Below are 12250 nucleotides of genomic sequence, written 5' to 3' on the forward strand. Positions count from 1 at the left end.
TTTTTAAATTTAATATTTCATTTATTCACTCTATCAGTTGGGTTACATTTCAGTACTGTTCATTATTACAGCTCCACTGAGTGAAATCCAACAAGTTAATTTTAAAAAGGACATTTTTACCGCATATAAATTTGTAAACTTCCCAAGATGTAAACTCGATTTTGATTAAAGTGGGGTCTATGCTAGTCAGTGGTTTTATCCTGGCTCCCCCAGTCCTAATATCCAAATGTCCGTGGGCAAGTTAATGAAATCCAAATTGCTACAGATCCATCCATGGGAGTGTCTGTCACCAAGTTATTGTTCATAGGTCTGATTGTTGAGCGTACTGTGTAAAATATTAGTAAAAAAAAAAAAAAAAAACCCTGATAACTCACAATAGAGCACCAATGTACCAATTTGAGAAAACAATTTGCTCACTTTGAATTTGATGCCAGCAACATGTCTCAGAAAAATTCATAGTGTTAGAAAAACACTGGAAAAGTAAGTGGTAATAAAAAACAACTAGGGCATTACTTTGCATCTGATTAGATACATTGCAAACAGGTCAATAACATGTTTTGGATATAAAATCATGTTATTGACTGCTAGAAGCCATACTACACAGGCCTGCCTGCAGTCCAGACATTGCACTAGCTGAAACTATCTGATGCATCATGAAACAAAAAATATGACAAAGACAACCCAGGACTGTTGAGCAGCATTGCCTTATATCAGACAAGAATGGGACAACATTCTTCTCAAAAAGTCCAGTAATGGTTTGCCAGTTCCCCAAACATTTATGTGTTGTTGTCATTCAGTTAAATCCAGTTGTATTTATATAGCACAATTCACAACAGTTCCCTCAATGCACTATAAATCCCAATAATCACACTCCTTTCTAACAGGAAAAAACATCTGGCAGAGCCAGGTTCACAGAAGGCCAGGCACTCATTGTGACCAGTTGGGGATTGAAGGGAAAGAGAAGAGACACAGAACAAAAGACACACTGTGAGAGAAAGAAAGTTTAATTTAAAAAAAAGACACTATGGGAGAAAGAGAGCGTGATATTTACGAATATAGTAGTGGCGTATGAAGGGAAAAGAGGTGAGTGAAGTTCTTCTTAAATAAAATTGAATTGAATTTAGAACAAAAACTTATTTGGCTTCTTAAAAAAAATATTTCTGCATTTCCTATAGAACAGATCTCAAGTTAGACAAACTAGCTGCATTACTACACTATTACCAAAAAATACTGTAAATTTGATATAACAATTATGGTCCCTTAACTTGCTTCTTTCAATGTGGACGAGTAGCAGCTCTACTATACCCCTCTTGAATTGCACTTCACCACGACAGACTGGTATAGCGTCCACATCACTGCAGCTGCGGCAACATCCATCTGTGGACCTCTCGTTCCTCACTCTTGAACAAGACCCTGCGATACCGAAAGTCCTCCAACCAGGGCCAGTAGGCCCACTGCTTCACTGAGTCAATGGGTTCAATTCAATTCAATTCAGTTTTATTTATATAGCCCCAAATCACAACAACAGTCGCCTCAAGGTGCTTTATATTGTAAGGTAGACCCTACAGTAATACATACAGAGAAAAAAAACCCCAACAATCATATGACCCCCTATGACCAAGCACTTTGGCAACAGAGGGAAGGAAAAACTCCCTTTTAACAGGAAGAAACCTCCAGCAGAACCAGGCTCAGGGAGGGGCGGCCATCTGCTGCGACCGGTTGGGGAGAGAGAAAGAAGACAGGATGCAAATGCACAGGACTAATTTCTTACAGGATTTATAAAGTATACATTGTACACTGTCATTCCCACCATTCCACACTCAGCCACCGCCTGATGTCTAACCAATCCCAATAGGACACCTCTTCAACTTGATGGTGATTACCACCACAACAAGCACCAACCATCTCGCAGCCGGCGCTCCTTGCAGGAGCCTCAACATTGCCCATTCTGATTGAATGTCCCCAGCCTCCCCAGATTGCTTTTGTGTGTGCTAGGTCTGTCTGTCATGCGCCCCTGCCACCTGATCCAACTCACCACAAGTGATGGTTATTAATATTTTGGAAAACCAAAGATGTTTCTGATGATTCAGTTGTGGAATTTAACTAATTTTTTTTGAAGAATCTAAATTACTTTATTTTCAGCTATAAAGCCAAATTAGATTTTAACCCTTAAACAGCCCACTAATCTGGTTTATAGTTTATAGAATTTCACAACAAAACATGTATCTAAAATATTCTTGTTTCTTAACAAAACAAATACTATTAAAACTAACAAATACTAGTATTATTTAAAATGAAATTAAACAGTTAAATATAAAAAATAAATGTTAGTTAAATATAAAAAAAAGCTTGCTAGGTATGGTTAGATTTGACAATAACAGATGCCACAGATATTCGAAAGCAGCCACTAAGAATTTGAATAAATTTAGGGAGTAAGAATATACAGTTAATATGTTATAAAAGTTCATATGAATTGAAAACAAGCCTGAACCCCTAAGGGCTGCACCCTCTGGAAATGTTTCATCTCGGCTTCAATCTAGAAGCTGCAACTCTCACTTTTCCGTTTTAAATTAGCAACAGTAAATTTGCTCAGACTTTTATATAAGGTTTTTAAAGCTGTGGGGTTAATTTTTTTAACCAACATGAGCTGCGAGGCAGCAGTGAGCATTGGTGATACAAAAGCTAGGCTAACACTGGCTAGCAAGCAAGATCATAAACCAAAGTGCTAAACTGCAAGAAGGCACAAAAACAGTTTGAATAAGAATAAACATTTACTCATTAAATCAGTGTATCACATATAAGAATCACAGAAATGTCAACAATAATCTCTTAAACTGAAGCTTCTCCATCTGCATACAGGTTTGCTCAGCATATTCCAGAGAAAAAAGTCGTGCCATGAACATGTGGATTGATCTGTGCAAGGGATGAGGAAAGCAGTGACATGGCATTTTCAAACCATATAATTTTATTCTTCTGCCTGAAAAACTGCCTTTTGTCTGTTTCTCTCCAAAGTCTTTCGATAATGAAACAAAACAAAATGAAATGACCATATCATACGGTTTTATTTTACAAAGGGCATTTTATGACCTAAGATGCAGTTTCTCAATCTAGTTCTTTGTTTTTGTCTAAAAAAAAAAAAAAAGAAGCAAAAAGCAAATCAGAAATGGATTAACTAATTAATCTGGACTAATTAATAATTGTAGTTGTACTACGCACAACTGGGTGACTTGTTTTTTATATACAAAAGTCCAACAGCAGCAGAGAGGCATAAAAGGGAAGCCAAAAGCTCAAGTAAAGGAGGTACCTGTGAATTTAACCTACTTAAGTTATTATTTATTGATCTTTTATTAGATATTTGCACACAAAGAAGGCATAGGCACCAAAAAATATTCAGGAGGTTTTGTGACTTGAATTAACTAGGTGACAAAACAAAAATCTCTTAATGAACAGTCGGTTCATTAATTGAGAGGACTGAATGAATAAAATACAGAATCTCTATGCACTGATGGCACATTGTCAAAATATATTTTTGTACCAAGTATATGAAATATCTAGGAGTATACCCATCCATGGTGCATCCTAAAGTTTGTCATACTATATAGAGACCACAGCATGGGGATATCAAAAGAATGGACCTGCAGGTCAAAAGTGGATGCAGTTTGGTCCACTTAGCTTTGCCAAGTGTGACAATTGCAGAGAAGTAATTATTCAGTTTTCAGTCAACATGATGACAGCATTACTAACACAATGAAGTCATTTGTGAATTTATAACTACAAAGAAGTAAAATACTACTGTTTTGTCGCAAATCTGGTGATCAGTGTCCAAAAGTCACATTAATGTGATCAAATCAAAAGGGAGGCTGCCCATAACCAAGCATGCCTGAATCCAGACGAAGACATTGTCTTCAGTCACATCTTCATCAGCTGTTAAATCTTTAATTTTTTTAAAGTTAAGCTCTGTCCACTGGATGGCCTTGGTCAATTCTATTTTTGTTCGTTGCCATCACAAGTAAATATAATGTGTTCTCTCAGAAATCTGTAAAATATAGAAAATGTCATGAAACACAATGCAATGCAAACGACAATTAATTTTGTAAATGGACTGTATTTATATGCTAGAACATCTCATTAACAACATAAATAATGACTTGAGCTCGGCAAAAGGCAATTCTTCAGCCAGAAAGGAGTATAGAAAAGTGAAGTGAGACAGCCATCACAAATGGTATGTTTTAAACATGATCTTTAATATGAATATAATTTTGTTAACAAGATAAATGTATCTTGTTAGCAATTAACAATTTAATTTAATTTAAATTGTTCATTATCACTAGGCTGTTGCCTGGTAAGAATGAACCACCAGAGCATTTAATCACAAAAATGCATTGTAGGCATTATAGGTATACAAAGACATAATGAGGGGAGCAGTCCATGAAGGACTTAAAATACCTTGGTCAATGGACTTAAATCTTCAGAGATTTCCCTTGTGAGGTAACTAGATTCTGTGCAGTATTCACTCTGGCCAGGAGGGCACTACAAGACAAACCCAGAGTCAAATCTAGATTCCTTGTGATTTGTGAATAGACTTGAAATGAATTGAATTAAATATGTATAACAAAACTGTTGAAATAGGCAGCCTACTAGCAACTTCAAATAATCTTCAAATAAACAGACCAGAAAATCCTGGCCAAATCCTTGGCCAGAAAAGATTGGTCCATACATGGCTATGCTTATTGCTTAGACGGGTTTTTTTTTTCAGACAGACACTTATTTTATAATTTCATATACTTCCTCTTGACAGCCTAAAAATAATCTAAATTCGGCTAATCTAGTCCATATAGGCAGAAAAAACAACTGGTGTGAGAATCCTTGGCTTGCGAAGCTTGTCTTTTTTGTTTTGTATGCTAAGCAGAAAGAAGGAGGCCAAGGACTGGAGAGTGATAGAACCACTATCTAGGATGAAACAACAAAGATGAGTATTATCAGGAAGATGGCAAAAACCGATTATCTGCTTTGTGAATACCTCAGGCATCAGAAACCCGAGAAAGAAGACAAGCAAGGAGAAGAACCATCACAGGAGGACATGCCCCTGCATCCCTGTGTGGTATGTACCACTGGCAGATAGAAAATATGGCTGATAACGAGAAATCTTACTAATGACAGAACAAAGCTGGACTAAAAGATAGAATAGAGGCATTAATCATGGCAACAAAGGAACAAGTTGTATGCACAAGTTCGATAGGTGCTGGGTCTACCACACCAGGCAAAACCCAAGGGTTTTGAGGCAATCCGCCACATAGTAAGGGTGCAAGATGCTAGCAGGCATACATGGAATACCATAACCAAAGGCTGGCACAGTATACAGGAACATTTGTTCCAATATGGACTGGAAGCCCCTAGCTCAAAATGGGATACACCCCCAAGGGTGGTTGAGATCCTGTGGGACCAGATTCAAATGGACAAACTATTAGTAGTGGTGGACAAGCAAAGGAATAAAGCTGTAGTGTTACATGTAGCAACACCAAGTCATAGCAACATCAGGAAGGAACATAATAAGATCAAGAAATACCAAGGGCTAAGAGAAAAGCTAGCAGATGAAGGCAACAGTGATCCATGTGGTAATTGGAGCACATCGGGCAGTGACCCCAAAAGACATCTGAAAGTCCTAGCAACAGCACAGACCAGCAGGACCAGTCTAGTATCTACAGTTTCTACTATCACACAAATTGTGTGTGATAGTAGATACCAATAACAATCTAATTCAGTTCAGTTCAATTTTATTTATATAGCACAGAATTGTGTAAGATGTGAATGATCATCTATGAATCAGCAATTTTTCCAACACAAGGGTGATGCAGAATTTTATGAAGTATCGAGACTAATAGTGGCGCCCTAAATACTCATTTTAATTGATATTCCTTCCATAGATTAGTAATAATATCTGTCATCCCAAGCACTATTGTCAATAGTCAATTTAATCCAAGTTTATAATATTGAAGGTGTTTTCCACAATGTCATTTGGTAGCTTCCTACAGATGTGTGAGATATGATTCTTAGTTGGCAGATGTTTTTCAATTACTGTAATAATATATTATCATGATGCAGACCAATGTTCCCTCTAATTTTTCATGTGTCTGAGCGAACACACAAACTCCCTGAGCGATCCCTTGGACCACTGTGAGCGACATCAGACGTGTGCACTGTGGTCACACCAGCATCAAATCCATCCAAGTCACATGGTTTATTAAAATAATCAAATTACAGCATTTACATTTATGTTAGACTACTTTTAAACTGCTTTAGCCCACTTACAATGAACATGTCACACAAATTATTTGTGCCACTCCAAAAAATAATTTCTGTCCACTATGAGATAAAGGAGAGCAACAGCCTGATACCTGCAGGCGTGACAACAGGAGATGTATCACTCCTGTAACAGCTGTAACATTCAGCAGCCGCCTCATTGTTCTGACACACACAACATAACTATTGACTACACTACACACTAACTACACAAGATTTGCGCTAAACGTCGCAAATCTCTCACATCTCAAAACACCGCCGTCACTCCTAAAACTTCCCCCCGTTTCTTAACAACTAGATGCCACGTTTCCATATCATTTTTTGATTGGTCGACACGGTACTTTTTTGGACGAATAGGAAAGAGAGAGGGGGGTGGGGGTTTGTTTTTGCTCACATGCGGAGAGTGCTTTCGAGCCTTTTTTCTTATAAAACGCAGTTTTTACCGTTTCTTCCCGCAGTAAATATAAGCAACGATAGTATTCAGGAAGGAAACCAAACATTGCATATTTTTTTTTATCACAACTCTGGTTTTACGTGGCCTATCAACACAATTTAAAAACTGGTATAAAGTCCACACTTTTTCCGTCAATTGTTCGTCTGTCCTGCTCACATCTCCAATGGTTGTACACGTTGTCAATAACGTGGCTTCACTCCACATCAGCCACGCCGCTTTGCTAGCTAAAACTCCGGTGTCGGCACATAAGGACGCTGTCGTAGCCTGTCAACGACAGTGAATGTGAATCGCATTATTGGCTGGACTATGGGATAAGGTGGCATCGTTCTAATCCTTTACGGGAGCAGCCAGTCACTTACTGACTAACACTGCAAAACAAAATTGCTAAAGTATTAACTTTAATTTCAATTCAGGTTAGATTTTTTTGTGCGCAACGCAGATTTTCTGTGCGCAGAGACCGTGCCAGCAGTGCGCAATTGCGTACGTGCGCAGCTTAGAGGGAACATTGATGCAGACCACTGCAGTGCAGTATCGTTCATTCCTTACAACAGCGTTCCCCAAACCCAGGCAGGTCCGTGAGTTGTTTGGTACCGGGGCGCAAGAGTTGAGGCTCGGGTGTGAAATTTATGGTTTTCAGGGTTTTTACCAGTTGTCATCGTTATTTTGTTATCATTTTTATCTTTAACTCGATTTCCTTGGTCTTTTCCCGTGTGTTATAAATAAATCTTCTTTTTTTTCGTAGCGGTACTGGTTTTATTTTGTTGTATTTATCCTTGACACCTTAAAGGCCGGTCCATGAAAATATTATTGGACATGTACCGGTCCATGGCGCAAAAAAGGCTCGGGGCCGCTGCCTTACAACACGCTCTAATTTCTGTAGTGAAATAGTGTGGTCCATGATATCACAAGAGTAATACTGCACTGAGGTCTGGCAGGACGAAGACAGAGATGAGTCCACTGTAAGAGGACATTAAAAGATCATTTGTAGCATTCACTGTCAGTCAAAAAAGAATGTATATAAACAGAAAAAAATATATAGGATGTATATACAAATATATCCATAATGACAAATACAATTGTTTTCATGTTGATGTAAATACCAATTGTAACTGCAGTTGTAAACATGAGATGGCCAGACGGATGGAGAGTATCACTGAATATCATTTAAATTCAGATCCTTCTGCATTTACTTTTAAAGTAAGGAATTTGTCAGTAGTGATACATTTAGTCTCCAGTACTTGAAATGCTCATCTGTTCCCAAGCTCTTTTATGTGATAGAGTAAATTTCGAAGTAAATTCTCATGGGATACATGGGAGAAAGAAATTATTTGCTTTATCTGGGATGATAATACAACTACCAGCATTTCTCCCTAATCCCCCCAAATGGCTTAATTTTTCTGGATATGTGTCCTTTGTCTACAGGTAGTCTATTCAGTTCTTGTCCACTTTTAGAGACTAATTAGTCCCTATTAGAATTATCCTTTTATGTTTCTCAGCCAAAAGAGGAGTGAGTTTTTGAAAGAACTGTGGGTAGCCTTTGTTAAGTTCATATAGGTTAAATATAGACACTCTTACATTCTCTACTGCGTCCACTATCATACCAAAGTGGCCTTTATTGTTTTGACCAGACCTTCACTTTGCCAGTATACTGATTTAATAAAAGGAAAAATATCAATAAATAATCTAACCCAGATAGACAAAATCATGGGGGTTCTAGGATGGTATAAGTCAGTGGTTCCCAAACTTTTTTTGCTGGGCCCCCCTTTGTTTTACAAGAAAAATGTTCCCGCCCCCCTCGCGCGCGCGCACACGCACGCACGAACACATCCTCCAACCACACACCCATATTTTGCTCCATTGCGGTTTATTTCACACCTCAAACATTTAATAAACAATTAAGCAAATACAAGTAAACTGCAATAAATTACAGGCAGTAAGGAAATAAACTACTAACTCTTTTACGCTACGTCCACACCTACACGGGTATTTTTGAAAACGCAGCTGTTTCGTCCACACATAAATGGCGTTTGGAATCACCGAAAACGGAGATTTTTTTAAAACTCTTTTGCGTTTACGTGTGGACGAGGAATACAGAGTTCGTCACGCAACGTCAAAGGGATGTTCCTTTTTTCACGTCACGTCACGAATAGCAGATAGAGACAAAATAGTCTTCAGGTTTTACACGCTTACATACATACACACAGTTACTGTCCCTCCATTCAGAAAGGCAGAGGCGTCATGGTGTAATTATTTTACATGTAGTTGTTTTTTTCCTGTGTAATAATATTCAACATTGCTATCAATACATTTTTCAATCCCTCTGCAAAATGGGTTCAAAAACATAAACAACTGTTGGATACTGTTTGTCCGTGATTTGAACAGGGGGAACAATCGTGGCAGGATCAGCCTGATGTTATTTGTATCCCACTGTAACTTTACTGTATAAAGAGCTAACATCTCCAAAATGTCAGGAGTAGTTAGTCATTACAACAAGTGTTTGTGAAATAAAAATCAAGAATGTGGGATACTGTTTGTCCGTGATTTGAACAGCCCAGCGCGTGCTCCTGACGCAGAGAAAACCAATTATGCAGGGGAGACCTACCTTGGCACTTGTGCAGGTGAAACCAAAGGGCAGATATGCTTCACCATATTTTCTAGTCTTTGGCTTAGAATGAAGTTGGTTTGGAGACATATTCAGCTATGCTTCATCTCCTGCTTTGCGTTTGTGGAGGCGCCCCGTGCTAGCAGTGTCCAAGCATTGTTTTTTTTTTTGTTTTGTTTTTTCCTTTTCATGCCGCGCCCCCTGCAATGGCTCTGCGCCCCCCCCCCAGGGGGCGGGCCCCACACTTTGGGAAGGTCTGGTATAAGTAATTATAATATTAAGAAAAGAATTTTGGTAAATATATTAATATTTTCTGCAGCCGTGTGTGTGTGTGTGTAGTTATAAAAACTGTAATAAAGAAATGTGTTAAACATGTGCAATATGTGGTCGGGTCTGCCATGCGTCGTCTACATAGAACCAAAAATTGTTTTAGACACATTCGAGGTTTAACAGAAAATGCTCTAAAATTTTGAGTAACAGGAACATTTGAGGAACATTTGAGTAACAGGAACTTGTTCAAGTAGAGTAGGTCTGGAAAATGAAAAATGTTCATATGTAGTTGATCTATTGATATATTTGTTTTGTTTTGTACAATAAAATAAAAAAGTTAAATGAAGACAGCATTTTCTTTAATTGATGCATGTCCATGCTTCGATTTTGGGCAACTAAGGTGTGAGTGTGTGAATATTGAACAGCGTTTAGGCATAGTTGCATGAATGCCTGCGTGATTGGGTGAGTATGCACTCACCCAATCACTTAGTAGGCTTAGTAGGCCTAATAAGGCACAATGTGACCCTACTCACATTGTGCCTTAGTAGAAAGGCACAATGTGAGTAGGGTCCATTAAACATTTATTGCAAGCAAAATTGCACATTTAGAAACATCTGTAATTTTCCAAAGCATTAGTAGCTTTGCAAATCACATTAAATAACACCTTTCTGGACATTATGACGACTCTCAACATCTTACACTGCATGCCATGTTCTCACACATTCATACAGCACTTTGTCTGACTTCAGTAAAACACTGAGGTCCTACCTGTATCCTTACGGTTTCTGGCAGTTCTGGGACATAACCTGAGTGGAAACCAGAGTCAGCCTCCTTTCTGTCCTGTTTTCTTAGAGGAGCTTCCTCCCAGTTGTTGATGCAGCGGTGAGAACAGTCTTCATGAAATAACAGAGGAGAAATGCCTAACTGCAGGAGAACAGAAAGCAGTTCACCGCTTACACACTACGTGTTATACTATTTTTGTGTGACTGTACTGATATGATAGTACTTGCCTCTCTGTAAAAGTCTCTTCCTGGAATAGATATAGCTGTAAGCGAGACTTTATCACCACTCTGTCTAATCTTTCTAACAATGTCTTCATGCTCCATGGACTCAATAGGTTCTCCATTGACAGCTAGCAGCAGGTCTCCATCCTCCATTCCTGCACCCTCAGCTGGACTCCCCATATCCACTTCTCTCAGCACATGAACTAAGGGTCACAGAAGATTATTATTAGATTAATACTAACATTTCCTGAAAAATATGTATATATTCCTGACTTTGACGAATATATGAATTGATTACATCTTGGTATACTTAGTATAGATAGTTAAGCCTGGGCAAGGCTTAGCTCCATTTTCCAAACAGCCTGTTTCACCCACCCAGCAGTGAAGTACAGTAAAGGAAACAAAAGTATGATTTGTAATTGTGATTAGTTGAGAAGCTGACAGCCTGCCCTCCAAGCATCCCACTGCACACTGTTCTAATGAGATCGAAGATCGAATAACAGTACAATACACAATTAAACATGAGTTTATATGTTTAACAGTGGGGACAGTGGGAAGGAAAAAAATCCTTTTAACAGGAAAACTCAAGCAGAACCAGGATCAGGGAGTGGCGGCCATCTGCTGCAACCGGTTGTGTGTGAGCGGATAAAGACAGGATAGAGACATGATGTGAAAGAAGTGGAATGGATGTTGTCTCTCCTAGTAAGATCAGGTTTTCCCCCCAGATTTTTCCCAACTATTAGGAGAACAAGGAGAACATGCAGATAAACATGTTACTCCTGGTCTGACTGGGGAGGACACCAGAAAAAGCTATAGAGTCCAACTTTCTTTTGGCAAAGTTACGCAGCGATTCAATATTAATTTTAGTGACCTTCAATTGAAATAACTGGGGGTCATTGCTGCCGATGTGAATTGTAATTTTACGGTGGCTACGTTACCTCCGTCTGCATTGGCTACAGGGGCCTGGCTAGCTAGATTTCTTTAAGGGTCCCGCACCAATTCAGCAATCCTGGCCTCCAGAGCTGTAAACAGGCTTCATTTATAATAAGTTCTGTTACTGGTAAAGGAGTAAACATCTGACACACTGAGCATGAAAGATCAGGAGGGACAGATAAAAAGGCCATGCTGCTAGTGTGTCAGCTACAAGCTAAGTTAAGCTAAAGACAAAGTGAATGAATAATGTGAATATAATTAGCAGGTGAATCAACAGAGAGATAACGGATTGGATAATGCACCCAAAGAAAACTCATCTTCATCATCCTGGTCCCTGAATTAAGACTAGCAAAGCTATGAAAAAAAAAAAAAACATCACTGTGTGGCCTACAGAAGTCATCCTTATGCTCTAAGACTGCTTTGTAACAACAGACTGGGAAATCTGGGTAACAACCATCAAATCTTAGAAACATGGCATCTAACTAGGTACTTACTCTGAATAGCATTAGTTTGGCCTCTAGTAAGACTGTCAGGAATCTTGGAGTCGTTCTTGACCAGGATATGTCCTTCAATACGCACATTAAACAAATATGAAGGACTGATTTCTATTATCTGTGAAATACTGCTAAAATTAAAAACATCCTGTCTCAGAGTGATGCTGATAAACATAATCTTGTCTGCCACTGA

General features: G+C 38.6%; 1 protein-coding gene across 4 annotated transcripts in view; it reads right to left on the minus strand.

The window, feature by feature from the left end:
• Positions 1-3472: 3472 nt before the first annotated feature.
• Positions 3473-12250, minus strand: part of LOC102083193 (Na(+)/H(+) exchange regulatory cofactor NHE-RF3) — a 28840-nt gene continuing 20062 nt past the window's right edge. For all 4 annotated transcript variants that reach the window (XM_025898386.1, XM_019367504.2, XM_005466129.4 and 1 more), the window contains 4 exons: positions 10637-10833; positions 10395-10550; positions 4447-4530; positions 3473-4036 (listed from right to left, as the gene is read on the minus strand). In XM_025898386.1, the coding sequence (XP_025754171.1) occupies positions 4004-4036; positions 4447-4530; positions 10395-10550; positions 10637-10833 (470 nt within the window). In that variant the 3' untranslated portion in view covers positions 3473-4003. The remainder of the gene's footprint in view (positions 4037-4446; positions 4531-10394; positions 10551-10636; positions 10834-12250) is intronic.

The sequence above is a fragment of the Oreochromis niloticus genome, linkage group LG14 (genome assembly GCF_001858045.2).
Source record: "Oreochromis niloticus isolate F11D_XX linkage group LG14, O_niloticus_UMD_NMBU, whole genome shotgun sequence".
Lineage (NCBI taxonomy): Eukaryota > Metazoa > Chordata > Actinopteri > Cichliformes > Cichlidae > Oreochromis > Oreochromis niloticus.